Genomic DNA, 18,059 nt, shown 5'->3' on the forward strand with positions numbered 1-18,059 from the left:
CGGATGAGTGTTGATTGGAGGGTTCGGGATCGGAGAGCGTTCTGCAGTGATCTTCTCCTGTCTCTGACTGTTGTAGTCTTTCTGTGAAACCAACTGAAAACAGGTATCTGGACACTGGTGAGATTGCAGCCTGCAGTCCCCCTCCTGTGTGTTGCACTGTCATGTTAATGGGATAATCATTGCCATGCGAATACGGTTGGGATGTAAATCTCATTACATGGGGACGAAGGAAATTTTGTGAGTGAATGCTGGGATTTTCCCGGGATAACCGTGGATCTCCCGCTGAGGTTACACTGGAGGATCGGGAGAAGTTCACGCCCTTTGTGTTTAACTTGCTGGTCGTGGGTTAAGGGAGGAGAGCAGTCTGGGACACACTGGTCTTCCATCCTGCCCGCCCTGGTCCGGTGATCATTTCCATCCTGCCCGCCCTGGTCCGGTGATCATTTCCATCCTGCCCGCCCTGGTCCTCTGATCATTTCCATCCTGCCCGCCCTGGTCCTGTGATCATTTCCATCCTGCCCGCCCTGGTCCTCTGATCATTTCCATCCTGCCCGCCCTGGTCCTCTGATCATTTCCATCCTGCCCGCCCTGGTCCTCTGATCATTTCCATCCTGCCCGCCCTGGTCCTGTGATCATTTCCATCCTGCCCGCCCTGGTCCGGTGATCATTTCCATCCTGCCCGCCCTGGTCCGGTGATCATTTCCATCCTGCCCGCCCTGGTCCGGTGATCATTTCCATCCTGCCCGCCCTGGTCCGGTGATCATTTCCATCCTGCCCGCCCTGGTCCGGTGATCATTTCCAGTGCTCTGTCACTGTACCCTTCGTCAGCACCAGATAATCTGCATGAGGGAAGGCATTGATGTGACGAGGGGGCTGTGTTTATCACTCGACCCTGTGAATCTCCCCCCTCTGTCTTAGCCCGAGGTCACCCCTCACTGGAAGGTGGGCACCGGCTAGTGGAATGACACTAACCATTGGTTTGAGGGAGTGAGAGGGTGGGATTCTCCACTTCAGGATGGTGTAGCAATAGGGTGGATTAGGAATCGCAGCCCTTCCCCGGCCCATTTCTCTGGGGAGTCATTTGATACTCTCAGTGTGAGTCCAGTCACCAGTGATTGGCCACTAATTTCCGTCAGTCAAAGGAGCAGGAAAGCTATGGAGATCAGGAAATCTGCAGCTTTGTAGGCTGAGGCACAAGTAAGTGAGGGGGGCCTTTATGGAGGGAGAGGAGGCCTGCACTAGGCCCTCTACCTCCATCCCCTGACCTCTGGGCCAGAGTCCCATTACTTCAGGCCCAGCAATACGTCCACACTGTGGATGCAGGAAGCAGTGGGGCAGAGGCGAGGGAATGGGCCAATGACCCAGGCCCCATCCTCCAGCAGCATTTGGATGCAGCGAGCAGGAAAGGGGCAACTAATGGCAATCCTGATGCGGCAGGAGGAGGGGAATTGAGGTGGCAGTAGGCCGCGCCACTCTATCCCGCCTCATTCGCTGATGCTATCCCACCTCATTCTGGGCAGGGTGGCAGAGGGAAATCCAGCCCAGAGTCTCTGCTTCTGTTCTGATCAACCCCCAACTCCCAGTTGGGGAAGATTCCCCCTCACACCTAGATTCCCTTTTATGGAACGCCCCTTTGCCTTTCATCTGCCCCAATCTGATGGACAGGCTGCTCTGAATTTCCTGCACTGACTGTACTTCCTGTTTTCCTCTGCCCCGCTCTTTCTGTTTCTGTGTGTGGCTCTCTCTGTGAAGAGGGTGAGTACTGCCCCTGGGAGAAGGAGCTCCAGTTTGGGCTCTGGGTCCATCACCTGTCTGATGAAGAGGACAACCCTTCCTTCAGAGGTATCTGCTTCGCTTCTCTGCAAGTGCCCGACTCGGCAGAACTGATGATATACAATCCGCTCCTTTTAAGCTGGCACTAGCTGGCTCGTGACTCCATGTTGGCCACGAGCTCCAGCTGGACTCTTTTTAACTTTAATCAGCATGATCGACAAATCTGGCAAAAACAAACTCACGCTCCTTTGAGATTGCGATTCTCTGGAATGTGTGTGTCACTCCTTTTCACACACCCTGCTGATGGGATTGAGTTAAAAGGAGTGCACTGTATTTGTGGTTTACGCTGGTGGAGTTTACAGCTGAGTGTGTCGTGGAGGGGAGGAGGTTATTGCAAGCACCGTCAACCACAGCCAGACTCCAACCTGGGACTCAGTGTACTGGGCAATCCTACTGCAGTGTGTAGAGGCCATCAGATGCAATCTTCTGTTACCAGTTAACCCGGAGACAAAGAGAGAGAGAGATGATGTTCGAGGCTCCAGGCCCCTGTCACGTGACACTGACCCGTCACATGGCACTGACCCATCACGTGTTCAAGGCACCAGGCCACTGTCATGTGACACTGACCCGTCACATGGCACTGACCCATCACGTGTTCAAGGCACCAGGCCACCGTCACGTGACACTGGCCCGTCACCTGGTGGTAACTGGGCCGGTATTTCAGGTGAGCTGGACCCTGACACTAGCTCCCACCAGAAGACGATGCCTCTTGGGTAATGTTGCTGCGAGCTCACTCTCTGGGCTGTGCTGGAGCGTCCTCTGCTACTCTCATTGCAGTGCCAGAGATGGAGGTGAGGCTCCTTTCCCTGGTGGAGAGTTAGGCTGGGATATTTGGCAAGAGAAGGCATCGCTCCCTATGTGTGGGGATTTGAGAGGTGGTAGGGTGTATACGGTGGGTGTGGGGTGGATGGGGGAGCTGGTAGTGTGATACTGACTCCTCACCATGTCCAGCGGTAGGTGTCTGGACTGGAATGTTGGCAGTGGTTTGTTCTCTTCCCACCCCCCAGGATGTGTGCATGGCGTGTGGAGTGTAATCTAACCCATGTGTGCCTAACCTTTTGCTTTCGTCGGGACATCACATCACATACAGTATATGGCGGAGGCACCCTTCAACCAGCCCTGAGCAGCAGTCCCCTGTGCTGTGGGCTGAGCTTGTGTATCACTGGGCTGTGAGCTGCTGGGCTGGGCTGGGCTGTGAGGGGCTTTGCTGGGCTGTGTGAGGGGCTGGGCTGGGCTGTGTGAATGCTGCGCAGAATGGGATTGAATATCACAGAGCAGGAGAGCATCGCCCAGTGTGAGACTGAGCCATACAGAGCAGGAGAGCATCGCCCAGTGTGAGACTGAGCCATACAGAGCAGGAGAGCATCGCCCAGTGTGAGACTGAGCCATACAGAGCAGGAGAGCATCGCCCAGTGTGAGACTGAGCCATACAGAGCAGGAGAACATCGCCCATTGTGAGACTGAGCCATACAGAGCAGGAGAACATCGCCCAGTGTGAGACTGAGCCATACAGAGCAGGAGAACATCGCCCAGTGTGAGACTGAGCCATACAGAGCAGGAGCGCATCGCCCAGTGTGAGACTGAGCCAGACAGAGCAGGAGAGCATCGCCCAGTGTGAGACTGAGCCATACAGAGCAGGAGAACATCGCCCAGTGTGAGACTGAGCCATACAGAGCAGGAGCGCATCGCCCAGTGTGAGACTGAGCCATACAGAGCAGGAGAACATCGCCCAGTGTGAGACTGAGCCATACAGAGCAGGAGAGCATCGCCCAGTGTGAGACTGAGCCATGCAGAGCAGGAGTGCGCTGTAGGAAAGCAGGATTCAAAGGATAGTGATTAGGAGCAGGAATCGCTGGATAATGATCAGGAACAGGAATCATTGGCTAGGGATCAGGAGCAGGAAGCTTGGGATAGTGAACTGGAGCGGGAGCAGGTACCCTGGCTGAATGCTCATGCACTGACCCAGCAAACGCAATGTAATTCTCACACCCTCGTGATGTCAGCAGCGAGTGGGGCTGAAATCTAGGACATCCTGCTCTCTGTGGCTCAGCTCTCGGGCTCTACCTGCTGTGCCCCACAGCTCTCTCAATGGGTTTGTTTGCTGTTTGTGACTCTCACCTTTGCATTCTAGCCTCTGTCTCACTACTTCTTCGTCTCTATTCCTTTCTCTTACCTGCTATCTGCTTACAATCCTGGCCCCTCATTGGCACTGCCCACCATGTAAAATAGCCTCAAGCCTGCGGGTACGACAGATCATCAGCCCCATTGATCCTCTCGAAATCAAGGCAGATGTTCACTGGACAAACGTCACAGGGCAGGAACGGGAACATTCGTCAACTAACCCAACCCCGGAAGGTATGATCCACCTATGGCCCCCAAAAGGAACATAAAATGACAGAGTGACAACTCTGAAAGCGGCATCAGAGGTTGTGACATGTGTGTGTGAGGAGTATCAGAGAGTGTGACATGTCACAGTGTGTGTGGGGTATCAGAGGGTGTGACATGTCACAGTGTGTGTGGGGTATCAGAGGGTGTGACATGTCACAGTGTGTGTGGGGTATCAGAGGGTGTGACATGTCACAGTGTGGGGGGTATCAGAGGGTGTGACATGTCACACTGTGTGTGGGGTATCAGAGGGTGTGACATGTCACAGTGTGTGTGGGGTATCAGAGGGTGTGACATGTCACAGTGTGTGTGGGGTATCAGAGGGTGTGACATGTCACACTGTGTGTGGGGTATCAGAGGGTGTGACATGTCACAGTGTGTGCGGTATCAGAGGGTGTGACATGTCACAGTGTGTGGGGGGTATCAGAGGGTGTGACATGTCACAGTGTGGGGGGTATCAGAGGGTGTGACATGTCACAGTGTGTGAGGGGTATCAGAGGGTGTGACATGTCACAGTGTGTGTGGGGTATCAGAGGGTGTGACATGTCACAGTGTGTGGGGTATCAGAGGGTGTGACATGACACTGTGTGAGGGGTATCAGAGGGTGTGACATGTCACAGTGTGTGGGGTATCAGAGGGTGTGACATGTCACAGTGTGTGTGGGGTATCAGAGGGTGTGACATGTCACAGTGTGTGTGGTGTATCAGAGGGTGTGACATGTCACAGTGTGTGTGGTGTATCAGAGGGTGTGACATGTCACAGTGTGTGAGGGGTATCAGAGGGTGTGACATGTCACAGTGTGTGGGGTATCAGAGGGTGTGACATGTCACAGTGTGAGGCTTATCAGAGGGTGTGACATGTCACAGTGTGTGGGGTATCAGAGGATGTGACATGTCACAGTGTGAGGGGTATCAGAGGGTGTGACATGTCACAGTGTGTGGGGTATCAGAGGGTGTGACATGTCACAGTATGTGAGGGGTATCAGAGGGTGTGACATGTCACAGTGTGTGAGGGGTATCAGAGGGTGTGACATGTCACAGTGTGTGAGGAGTATCAGAGGGTGTGACATGTCACAGTGTGTGAGGGGTATCAGAGGGTGTGACATGTCACAGTGTGTGAGGGGTATCAGAGGGTGTGACATGTCACAGTGTGGGGTATCAGAGGGTGTGACATGACACAGTGTGTGAGGGGTATCAGAGGGTGTGACATGTCACAGTGTGTGTGGGGTATCGGAGGGTGTGACATGTCAGTGTGTGGGGTATCAGAGGGTGTGACATGTCACAGTGTGTGTGAGGGGTATCAGAGGGTGTGACATGTCACAGTGTGTGTGGGGTATCGGAGGGTGTGACATGTCAGTGTGTGGGGTATCAGAGGGTGTGACATGTCACAGTGTGAGGGGTATCAGAGGGTGTGACATGTCACAGTGTGAGGAGTATCAGAGGGTGTGACATGTCACAGTGTGTGTGAGGGGTATCAGAGGGTGTGACATGCCACAGTGTGTGTGGGGTATCAGAGGGTGTGACACGTCACTGTGTGAGGGGTATCAGAGGGTGTGACATGTCACAGTGTGTGAGGGGTATCAGAGGGTGTGACATGTCACAGTGTGTGTGGGGGGTATCAGAGGGTGTGACATGTCACAGTGTGTGAGGGTTATCAGAGGGTGTGACATGTCACAGTGTGTGTGGGGGGTATCAGAGGGTGTGACATGTCACAGTGTGTGTGGGGTATCAGAGGGTGTGACATTTCACAGTGTGTGAGGGTTATCAGAGGGTGTGACATGTCACAGTGTGTGTGGGGGGTATCAGAGGGTGTGACATGTCACAGTGTGTGAGGGGTATCAGAGGGTGTGACATGTCACAGTGTGTGAGGGGTATCAGAGGGTGTGACATGTCACAGTGTGTGTGGGGTATCAGAGGGTGTGACATTTCACAGTTAGTGTGGGGCATCAGAGGGTGTGACATGTCACAGTGTGTGAGGGGTATCAGAGGGTGTGACATGTCACAGTGTGTGTGGGGGGTATCAGAGGGTGTGACATGTCACAGTGTGGGGGGTATCAGAGGGTGTGACATGTCACAGTGTGTGAGGGGTATCAGAGGGTGTGACATGTCACAGTGTGTGAGGGGTATCAGAGGGTGTGACATGTCACAGTGTGTGAGGGGTATCAGAGGGTGTGACATGTCACAGTGTGTGAGGGGTATCAGAGGGTGTGACATGTCACAGTGTGAGGGGTATCAGAGGGTGTGACATGTCACAGTGTGTGAGGGGTATCAGAGGGTGTGACATGTCACAGTGTGTGAGGGGTATCAGAGGGTGTGACATGTCACAGTGTGAGGGGTATCAGAGGGTGTGACATGTCACAGTGTGTGAGGGGTATCAGAGGGTGTGACATGTCACAGTGTGTGAGGGGTATCAGAGGGTGTGACATGTCACAGTGTGTGAGGGGTATCAGAGGGTGTGACATGTCACAGTGTGTGAGGGTTATCAGAGGGTGTGACATGTCACAGTGTGTGTGGGGGGTATCAGAGGGTGTGACATGTCACAGTGTGAGGGGTATCAGAGGGTGTGACATGTCACAGTGTGTGAGGGGTATCAGAGGGTGTGACATGTCACAGTGTGTGAGGGGTATCAGAGGGTGTGACACGTCACTGTGTGTGAGGGGTATCAGAGGGTGTGTCATTTCACAGTGTGTGAGGAGTATCAGAGGGTGTGACATGTCACAGTGTGTGGGGTATCAGAGGGTGTGACATGTCACAGTGTGTGTGGGGTATCAGAGGGTGTGACATGTCACAGTGTGTGTGGGGTATCAGAGGGTGTGACATGTCACAGTGTGTGAGGGGTATCGGAGGGTGTGACATGTCACAGTGTGTGGGGTATCAGAGGGTGTGACATGACACAGTGTGTGAGGGGTATCAGAGCCTGTGACATGTCACAGTGTGTGTGGGGTATCAGAGGGTGTGACATGTCACAGTGTGAGGGGTATCAGAGGCTGTGACATGTCACAGTGTGAGGGGTATCAGAGGGTGTGACATGTCACAGTGTGTGGGGTATCAGAGGGTGTGACATGTCACAGTGTGTGTGGGGTATCAGAGGCTGTGACACGTCACTGTGTGTGCGGTATCAGAGGGTGTGACATGTCACAGTGTGTGTGGGGTATCAGAGGGTGTGACATGTCACAGTGTGTGTGGGGGGTATCAGAGGGTGTGACATGTCACAGTGTGTGGGGTATCAGAGGGTGTGACATGTCACAGTGTGTGTGGGGGGTATCAGAGGGTGTGACATGTCACAGTGTGTGGGGTATCAGAGGCTGTGACATTTCACAGTGTGTGAGGGGTATCAGAGGGTGTGACATGTCACAGTGTGTGTGGGGTATCAGAGGGTGTGACATGTCACAGTGTGTGGGGTATCAGAGGGTGTGACATGTCACAGTGTGTGTGGGGTATCAGAGGGTGTGACATGTCACAGTGTGTGGGGTATCAGAGGGTGTGACATGTCACAGTGTGAGGGGTATCCGAGGCTGTGACATGTCACAGTGTGTGAGGGGTATCAGAGGGTGTGACATGTCACAGTGTGTGTGGGGTATCAGAGGGTGTGACATGTCACAGTGTGTGGGGTATCAGAGGGTGTGACATGTCACAGTGTGTGTGGGGTATCAGAGGGTGTGACATGTCACAGTGTGTGGGGTATCAGAGGGTGTGACATGTCACAGTGTGTGTGGGGTATCAGAGGGTGTGACATGTCACAGTGTGTGAGGGGTATCAGAGGGTGTGACATGTCACAGTTTGTGGGGTATCAGAGGGTGTGACATGTCACAGTGTGAGGGGTATCAGAGGGTGTGACATGTCACAGTGTGAGGGGTATCAGAGGGTGTGACATGTCACAGTGTGTGGGGTATCAGAGGGTGTGACATGTCACAGTGTGTGGGGTATCAGAGGGTGTGACATGTCACAGTGTGTGAGGGGTATCAGAGGGTGTGACATGTCACAGTGTGTGGGGTATCAGAGGGTGTGACATGTCACAGTGTGTGTGGGGTATCAGAGGGTGTGACATGTCACAGTGTGTGTGGGGTATCAGAGGGTGTGACATGTCACAGTGTGTGTGGGGTATCAGAGGGTGTGACATGTCACAGTGTGTGTGGGGTATCAGAGGGTGTGACATGTCACAGTGTGTGTGGGGTCTCGGAGGGTGTGACATGTCACAGTGTGTGTGGGGTATCAGAGGGTGTGACATGTCACAGTGTGAGGAGTATCAGAGGGTGTGACATGTCACAGTGTGTGGGGTCTCGGAGGGTGTGACATGTCACAGTGTGTGTGGGGTATCAGAGGGTGTGACATGTCACAGTGTGTGAGGGGTATCAGAGGGTGTGACATGTCACAGTGTGTGGGGTATCAGAGGGTGTGACATGTCACAGTGTGTGTGGGGTATCAGAGGGTGTGACATGTCACAGTGTGTGAGGGGTATCAGAGGGTGTGACATGTCACAGTGTGTGGGGTATCAGAGGGTGTGACATGTCACAGTGTGTGAGGGGTATCAGAGGGTGTGACATGTCACAGTGTGTGTGGGGTATCAGAGGGTGTGACATGTCACAGTGTGTGGGGTATCAGAGGGTGTGACATGTCACAGTGTGTGTGGGGTATCAGAGGGTGTGACATGTCACAGTGTGTGGGGTATCAGAGGGTGTGACATGTCACAGTGTGTGTGGGGTATCAGAGGGTGTGACATGTCACAGTGTGTGAGGGGTATCAGAGGGTGTGACATGTCACAGTTTGTGGGGTATCAGAGGGTGTGACATGTCACAGTGTGAGGGGTATCAGAGGGTGTGACATGTCACAGTGTGAGGGGTATCAGAGGGTGTGACATGTCACAGTGTGTGGGGTATCAGAGGGTGTGACATGTCACAGTGTGTGGGGTATCAGAGGGTGTGACATGTCACAGTGTGTGAGGGGTATCAGAGGGTGTGACATGTCACAGTGTGTGGGGTATCAGAGGGTGTGACATGTCACAGTGTGTGTGGGGTATCAGAAGGTGTGACATGTCACAGTGTGTGGGGGGTATCAGAGGGTGTGACATGTCACAGTGTGTGTGGGGTATCAGAGGGTGTGACATGTCACAGTGTGTGTGGGGTATCAGAGGGTGTGACATGTCACAGTGTGTGTGGGGTCTCGGAGGGTGTGACATGTCACAGTGTGTGTGGGGTATCAGAGGGTGTGACATGTCACAGTGTGAGGAGTATCAGAGGGTGTGACATGTCACAGTGTGTGGGGTCTCGGAGGGTGTGACATGTCACAGTGTGTGTGGGGTATCAGAGGGTGTGACATGTCACAGTGTGTGAGGGGTATCAGAGGGTGTGACATGTCACAGTGTGTGTGGGGTATCAGAGGGTGTGACATGTCACAGTGTGTGAGGGGTATCAGAGGGTGTGACATGTCACAGTGTGTGTGGGGTATCAGAGGGTGTGACATGTCACAGTGTGTGGGGTCTCGGAGGGTGTGACCCCTCACCGTGTGGGGTATCGGAGGGTGTGACCCCTCACCGTGTGGGGTATCGGAGGGTGTGACCCCTCACCGTGTGGGGTATCGGAGGGTGTGACCCCTCACCGTGTGGGGTATCGGAGGGTGTGACCCCTCACCGTGTGGGGTACTGAGCTGAGGAGCACAGACCGTTTTTGAAACCGTCACTGAACGTGTCGATCCATCCACAGTAATGGAGAATGTTTTTTGTAAAAATGAGCACATGAAAGTGGGACCGTAATTCAGACCCAGCACATTCTCAGGGTGGTCAATGAGAGTAAAAGCCTGTACAGTGAAGCTGAGCAGGTCTTTGGGCTGTTAGGTTTGACTGGGGGTTCGGCCAAACCAGCTGCAAACTGTCGGCCAGGACTTGCGTTGTGAGAGCAGGAACGGATCATGTGGGGGACACTCTCATTTCTCAGCCTTACTATTTCAGGGGGTCCCGATTGTGTGACCTTTTTTCCCTCAGAGGTGACATAGTTCCATCCTCCTCAATTGTTATGTTGTGAAGGAGATCCCTTTCATGTGACCTGCGTATTTACTGTTAAAGGTTTTGATATGCTCCATCTGCCAGAGCTCAGTGCATTGATCCAAGGATCCAAGACTCTGAACGTATCCTCTTCCTTTCTCCCTGCTCACAGAGCTGGTTACCACCAGCCGATGTTGTCACAGTCACCGTGTTCCATCTCAATCACAAGTGCTGTGAAGAACAGGACAATCCAGTCAGAGCTCCGTCAGTCTCCACTGGTCACCGTCTCCAGTCAGAGCTCCGTCAATCTCCACTGGTCACTGTATCCAGACAGAGCTCCGTCAATCTCCACTGGTCACTGTATCCAGTCAGAGCCCTGTCAATCTCCACTGGTCACTGTCTCCAGACAGAGCTCCGTCAGTCTCCACTGGTCACTGTATCCAGACAGAGCTCCGTCAATCTCCACTGGTCACTGTATCCAGACAGAGCTCCGTCAATCTCCACTGGTCACTGTCTCCAGTCAGAGCTCCGTCAGTCTCCACTGGTCACCGTCTCCAGTCAGAGCTCCGTCAGTCTCCACTGGTCACTGTCTCCAGACAGAGCTCCGTCAGTCTCCACTGGTCACTGTATCCAGACAGAGCTCCGTCAGTCTCCACTGGTCACTATATCCAGACAGAGCCCTGTCAGTCTCCACTGGTCACTGTCTCCAGACAGAGCCCTGTCAATCTCCACTGGTCACTGTCTCCAGACAGAGCCCTGTCACTGACTATTTAACCCTGCTGTGTTGGTGCCAGTGTGTGGCATTGAGTACCAGTTTACTGCTGGTGCCAGTGCCCATGTGATGCAAGGTATCCCTGTGTCGGGGCTGGGTTTTGGTTCAGGTGTGAATCAGCCGCACTCTCAGAGAACACCTCACCTTCTGTCAAATCGGGTGGACCCATTCGCATTCATTTCGTCCATTCATTTGGTTTTATTTCTTTTCCTTTTTCCCAATGTAGCCTCTGACGCTCCCCCATTTCGGAATGCAGCGGTTCGAGCGTGGTTGGAATCCCTGTCTGGAGGTAGTTTTGTTTCTCTAAAGAAAGCCTGGGCATGAAGCTGCTTCTCTTCTGTTCCTGCCGCATCTCATAAGAGCGTATCAATCGGAGGGAGCCTGTCAGTGAGAGGGCGAGGGGCGGGTGAGAGGGCGAGGGGCGGGTGAGAGGGCGAGGGGCTGGTGAGCGGGCGAGGGGCCGGTGAGGGGGCGAGGGGCGGGTGAGAGAGCGAGGGGCGGGTGAGAGGGCGAGGGGCGGGTGAGAGGGTGAGGGGTGGGTGAGGGGGCGAGGGGCGGGTGAGAGGGCGAGGGGCGGGTGAGAGGGCGAGGGGCCGGTGAGCGGGCGAGGGGCCGGTGAGCGGGCGAGGGGCGGGTGAGCGGGCGAGGGGCGGGTGAGCGAGGGAGAGGTCGGTGAGAAAGCGAGAGGGGCGTGTGTCTGGTCGGGGAGCGTGTGTCGGGGGGTCGGGGGGCGTGTGTCGGGGGGTCGGGGGCGTGTGTCGGGGGGTCGGGGGGCGTGTGTCTGGTCGGGGAGCGTGGGTCGGTGGGCGTGTGTCGGGGGGTCGGGGGCGTGTGTCGGGGGGTCGGGTGGCGTGTGTCGGGGGGTCGGGTGGCGTGTGTCGGGGGGTCGGGGGCGTGTGTCGGGGGGTCGGGGGCGTGTGTCGGGGGGTCGGGGAGCGTGTGTCCGGTCGGGGAGCGTGTGTCTGCTCGGGGAGCGTGTGTCGGGGGGTCGGGGGGCGTGTGTCGGGGGGTCGGGGAGCGTGTGTCGGGGGGCGTGTGTCGGGGGGTCGGGGAGCGTGTGTCGGGGTGCGTGTGTCGGGGGGTCGGGGGGGCGTGTGTCTGGTCGGGGAGCGTGTGTCGGGGGGTCGGGGGGGCGTGTGTCTGGTCGGGGAGCGTGTGTCGGGGGGTCGGGGAGCGTGGGTCGGGGGGCGTGTGTCGGGGGGTCGGGGGGCGTGTGTCTGGTCGGGGAGCGTGTGTCTGGTCGGGGGGCGTGTGTCTGGTCGGGGAGCGTGTGTCGGGGGGTCGGGGAGCGTGTGTCGGGGGGTCGGGGGGGCGTGTGTCCGGTCGGGGGGCGTGTGTAGGGTGTCGGGGAGCGTGTGTCTGCTCAGGGAGCGTGTGTCGGGGGGTCGGGTGGCGTGTGTAGGGTGTCGGGGAGCGTGTGTCTGCTCAGGGAGCGTGTGTCGGGGGGTCGGGGAGCGTGTGTCGGGGAGCGTGTGTCGGGGGGTCGGGGAGCGTGTGTCGGGTGTCGGGGAGCGTGTGTCGGGGGGTCGGGGAGCGTGTGTCGGGGGGTCGGGGAGCGTGTGTCGGGGGTCGGGGAGCGTGTGTCGGGGGGTCGGGGAGCGTGAGTCGGGGGGTCGGGGGGCGTGTGTCGGGGGGTCGGGGAGCGTGAGTCGGGGGTCGGGGAGCGTGTGTCTGCTCGGGGAGCGTGTGTCGGGGGGTCGGGGGGCGTGTGTCGGGGGGTCGGGGGGCGTGTGTCGGGGGGTCGGGGGGCGTGGGTCGGGGGGCGTGTGTCGGGGGGTCGGGGAGCGTGTGTCGGGGGGTCGGGGAGCGTGTGTCTGGTCGGGGGGAGGGCGTGTGTCGGGTGTCGGGGAGCGTGTGTCGGGTGTCGGGGAGCGTGTGTCGGGGGGTCGGGGAGCGTGTGTCTGGTCGGGGGGGGCGTGTGTCGGGGGGTCGGGGAGCGTGTGTCGGGGGGTCGGGGAGCGTGTGTCGGGGGGTCGGGGAGCGTGTGTCGGGGGGTCGGGGAGCGTGTGTCGGGGGGTCGGGGAGCGTGTGTCGGGGGGTCGGGGAGCGTGTGTCGGGGGGTCGGGGAGCGTGTGTCGGGGGGTCGGGGAGCGTGTGTCGGGGGGTCGGGGAGCGTGTGTCGGGGGGTCGGGGAGCGTGTGTCGGGGGGTCGGGGAGCGTGTGTCGGGGGGTCGGGGAGCGTGTGTCGGGGGGTCGGGGAGCGTGTGTCGGGCAGTGTGAATCGGTCAGGCAGTTGCTGCTTTACTCTCTCTGCCCACTCTCAATGTCTCCAGTTGGTCTCTTGGCCCAGTATATGAGATAAGAAGTTTTACTCTGCTTTGTGAGCTTTGCTGTTTGGCATGAAACCAGGACAGATGTACAGGGTCTCACTGTGCTCTCAGTAACTGGAGTGAGGGAGATCAAACCCTTCCCATCCCCTCTGCAGCAAACTCGTTTATTGGAGACAAGATAACCATAAATTCAATGTAAATTGATCACTTCCACAGCTGCTAATAAATTGGGGGAGGTCTCGGAAGACCAACAGAAGGAATGAGATCAAGTCCACAGATGGGCTGTTGAGTTGCAGGTGATGTTCAATATACAAATGCAAGTTATTGCACAGTGGATGTGACGAGTGTACAATGGACATTGTAGACATGGGGCAGAGGAGAAGCAAAAGGGTTCAGTCCATGACAGGCAATTTCACTCATAGGCCACTGACTGCGAGCCAGTAATACGCGCAGTGAACAGAGAACCACATTGTGTTCCTCAGCCAGGTAAGTACATGTCAGAAAGTGTCACTTCACATATAGAACTGTACTGTTCCCCATTTACACCACACTTTGTGTACTGTGATCAATATTGGCCACCAAGACACAAGGGGAACATACAATCCATGAGAGCAGGGTCGAGAACATGGAGGGGCTCCCTGGCATCAACACAGTAGGCAGCAGGCCCAGGGACAGTGAGTAACAGACAGGGAGAGAGAGACTCGGACAGTGAGTAACTGATGGGGAGAGAGAGACTCGGAAAGTGAGTAACAGACAGGGAGAGAGAGACTCGGACAGTGAGCAACAGACAGGGAGAGAGAGACTCCGACAGTGAGTAACAGACAGGGAGAGAGAGACTCGGACAGTGAGTAACAGACAGGGAGAGAGAGGGACTCGGACAGTGAGTAACAGACAGGGAGAGAGAGAAACTCGGACAGTGAGTAACAGACAGGGAGAGAGAGACTCGGACAGTGAGTAACAGAGAGGGAGAGAGAGACTCGGACAGTGAGTAACAGACGGAGAGAGAGAGACTCGGACAGTGAGTAACAGACAGGGAGAGAGAGACTCGGACAGTGAGTAACAGACAATGAGAGAGAGACTCGGACAGTGAGTAACAGACGGAGAGAGAGAGACTCGGACAGTGAGAAACAGACAGGGAGAGAGAGACTCGGACAGTGAGTAACAGACAGGGAGAGAGAGGGACTCGGACAGTGAGTAACAGACAGGGAGAGAGAGAGAAACTCGGACAGTGAGTAACAGACAGGGAGAGAGAGACTCGGACAGTGAGTAACAGACAGGGAGAGAGACTCGGACAGTGAGTAACAGACAGGGAGAGAGAGACTCGGACAGTGAGCAACAGACAGGGAGAGAGAGACTCCGACAGTGAGCAACTGACTGGGAGAGAGAGACTCGGACAGTGAGTAACAGACGGAGAGAGAGAGACTCGGACAGTGAGTAACAGACAGCGAGAGAGAGGGTCTCGGACAGTGAGTAACAGACAGGGAGAGAGAGAAACTCGGACAGTGAGTAACAGACAGGGAGAGAGAGACTCGGACAGTGAGTAACAGACAGGGAGAGAGACTCGGACAGTGAGTAACAGACAGGGAGAGAGAGACTCGGACAGTGAGTAACTGACGGGGAGAGAGAGAGACTCGGACAGTGAGTAACCGACGGGGAGAGAGAGACTCGGACAGTGAGTAACAGACAGGGAGTGAGAGACTCGGACAGTGAGTAACCGACGGGGAGAGAGAGAGACTCGGACAGTGAGTAACAGACAGGGAGAGAGAGACTCGGACAGTGAGTAACTGACGGGGAGAGAGAGAGACTCGGACAGTGAGTAACAGACAGGGAGAGAGAGACTCGGACAGTGAGTAACAGACAGGGAGAGAGGGACTCGGACAGTGAGTAACAGACAGGGAGAGAGAGAGACTCGGACAGTGAGTAACAGACAGGGAGAGAGAGGGACTCGGACAGTGAGTAACAGACAGGGAGAGAGAGAGACTCGGACAGTGAGTAACAGACAGGGAGAGAGAGGGACTCGTACAGTGAGTAACCGACAGGGAGAGAGAGAGACTCGGACAGTGAGTAACAGACAGGGAGAGAGAGGGACTCGGACAGTGAGTAACAGACAGGGAGAGAGAGAGACTCGGACAGTGAGTAACAGACAGGGAGAGAGAGGGACTCGGACAGTGAGTAACAGACAGGGAGAGAGAGAGAGACTCGGACAGTGAGTAACAGACTGGGAGAGAGAGAGACTCGGACAGTGAGTAACAGACAGGGAGAGAGAGACTCAGACAGTGAGTAACAGAGAGGGAGAGAGAGACTCGGACAGTGAGTAACAGACAGGGAGAGAGAGAAACTCGGACAGTGAGTAACAGACAGGGAGAGAGAGGGACTCGGACAGTGAGTAACAGAGAGGGAGAGAGAGACTCGGACAGTGAGTAACCGACAGGGAGAGAGAGTGACTCGGGGAGAGTGAGTAACAGACAGTGAGAGAGAGACTCGGACGGTGAGTAACTGACGGGGAGAGAGAGACCCGGACAGTGAGTAACTGACAGGGAGAGAGAGACTCGGACAGTGAGTAACAGACAGGGAGAGAGAGAATCGGACAGTGAGTAACAGACAGCGAGAGAGAGACTCGGACAGTGAGTAACAGACAGGGAGAGAGAGACTCGGACAGTGAGTAACAGACAGTGAGAGAGAGACTCGGACAGTGAGTAACAGACAGGGAGAGAGAGACTCGGACAGTGAGTAACAGACAGCGAGAGAGAGACTCGGACAGTGAATAACTGACGTGGAGAGAGAGACTCGGACAGTGAGTAACTGACGTGGAGAGAGAGAATCGGACAGTGAGTAACAGACAGGGAGAGAGAGAGACTCGGACAGTGAGTAACAGACAGGGAGTGAGAGACTCGGACAGTGAGTAACAGACAGGAAGAGAGAGACTCGGCCAGTGAGTAACAGACAGCGAGAGAGAGACTCGGACAGTGAGTAACTGACGTGGAGAGAGAGACTCGGACAGTGAGTAACTGACGTGGAGAGAGAGACTCGGACAGTGAGTAACAGACAGCGAGAGAGAGACCCGGAAGGTGAGTAACAGACAGGGAGAGAGAGAGACTCGGACAGTGAGTAACAGAAGGGAGAGAGGGAGACTCGGACAGTGAGTAACAGACAGCGAGAGAGAGACTCGGACAGTGAGTAACAGACAGGGAGTGAGAGACTCGGACAGTGAGTAACAGACAGGGAGAGAGAGAATCGGACAGTGAGTAACAGACAGGGAGAGAGAGACTCGGACAGTGAGTAACAGACAGGGAGAGAGAGACTCGGACAGTGAGTAACAGACAGTGAGAGAGAGACTCGGACAGTGAGTAACAGACAGGGAGAGAGAGACTCGGACAGTGAGTAACAGACAGTGAGAGAGAGACTCGGACAGTGAGTAACAGACGGGGAGAGAGAGACTCGGACAGTGAGTAACAGACAGGGAGAGAGAGACTCGGACAGTGAGTAACAGACAGCGAGAGAGAGACTCGGACAGTGAGTAACTGACTGGGAGAGAGAGACTCGGACAGTGAGTAACTGACGGGGAGAGAGAGACTCGGACAGTGAGTAACAGACAATGAGAGAGAGACTCGGACAGTGAGTAACAGACAGGGAGAGAGAGTGACTCGGGGAGAGTGAGTAACAGACAGGGAGAGAGAGGGACTCGGACAGTGAGTAACAGAGAGGGAGAGAGAGACTCGGACAGTGAGTAACCGACAGGGAGAGAGAGTGACTCGGGGAGAGTGAGTAACAGACAGTGAGAGAGAGACTCGGACGGTGAGTAACTGACGGGGAGAGAGAGACCCGGACAGTGAGTAACTGACAGGGAGAGAGAGAGACTCGGACAGTGAGTAACAGACAGGGAGTTAGAGACTCGGACAGTGAGTAACAGACAGGAAGAGAGAGACTCGGCCAGTGAGTAACAGACAGCGAGAGAGAGACTCGGACAGTGAGTAACTGACGTGGAGAGAGACTCGGACAGTGAGTAACAGACGGAGAGAGAGAGACTCGGACAGTGAGTAACAGACAGGAGGGAGTGAGAGACTCGGACAGTGAGTAACTGACGTGGAGAGAGACTCGGACAGTGAGTAACTGACGTGGAGAGAGACTCGGACAGTGAGTAACAGACGGAGAGAGAGAGACTCGGACAGTGAGTAACAGACAGGGAGAGAGAGACTCGGACAGTGAGTAACAGACAGTGAGAGAGAGACTCGGACAGTGAGTAACAGACAGCGAGAGAGAGACCCGGAAGGTGAGGAACAGACAGGGAGAGAGAGAGACTCGGACAGTGAGTAACAGAAGGGAGAGAGAGACTCGGACAGTGAGTAACAGAAGGGAGAGAGAGACTCGGACAGTGAGTAACTGACGTGGAGAGAGAGACTCGGACAGTGAGTAACAGACAGCGAGAGAGAGACTCGGACAGTGAGTAACAGACAGGGAGTGAGAGACTCGGACAGTGAGTAACAGACAGGGAGAGAGAGACTCGGACAGTGAGTAACAGACAGGGAGAGAGAGACTCGGACAGTGAGTAACAGACAGGGAGAGAGAGACTCGGACAGTGAGCAACAGACAGGGAGTGAGAGACTCAGACAGTGAGTAGTTGACGGCGAGAGAGAGACTCGGACAGTGAGTAACAGACAGGGAGAGAGAGAATCGGACAGTGAGTAACAGACAGGGAGAGAGAGACTCGGACAGTGAGTAACAGACAGGGAGTGAGAGACTCGGACAGTGAGTAACAGACAGGGAGAGAGAGAATCGGACAGTGAGTAACAGACAGGGAGAGAGAGACTCGGACAGTGAGTAAC

The 18,059-nt window shown here is 55.5% G+C and overlaps 1 protein-coding gene across 1 annotated transcript in view; it reads left to right on the forward strand.

The window, feature by feature from the left end:
• Positions 1–18,059, forward strand: part of LOC137334477 (F-actin-monooxygenase MICAL3-like) — an 80,080-nt gene that overhangs the window by 49,491 nt on the left and 12,530 nt on the right. The window contains exons 8-10 of the mRNA XM_067999157.1: positions 1,753–1,842; positions 4,063–4,188; positions 11,193–11,255. Of these exons, the coding sequence (XP_067855258.1) occupies positions 1,753–1,842; positions 4,063–4,188; positions 11,193–11,255 (279 nt within the window). The remainder of the gene's footprint in view (positions 1–1,752; positions 1,843–4,062; positions 4,189–11,192; positions 11,256–18,059) is intronic.

Source organism: Heptranchias perlo, chromosome 18, assembly GCF_035084215.1.
Source record: "Heptranchias perlo isolate sHepPer1 chromosome 18, sHepPer1.hap1, whole genome shotgun sequence".
Lineage (NCBI taxonomy): Eukaryota > Metazoa > Chordata > Chondrichthyes > Hexanchiformes > Hexanchidae > Heptranchias > Heptranchias perlo.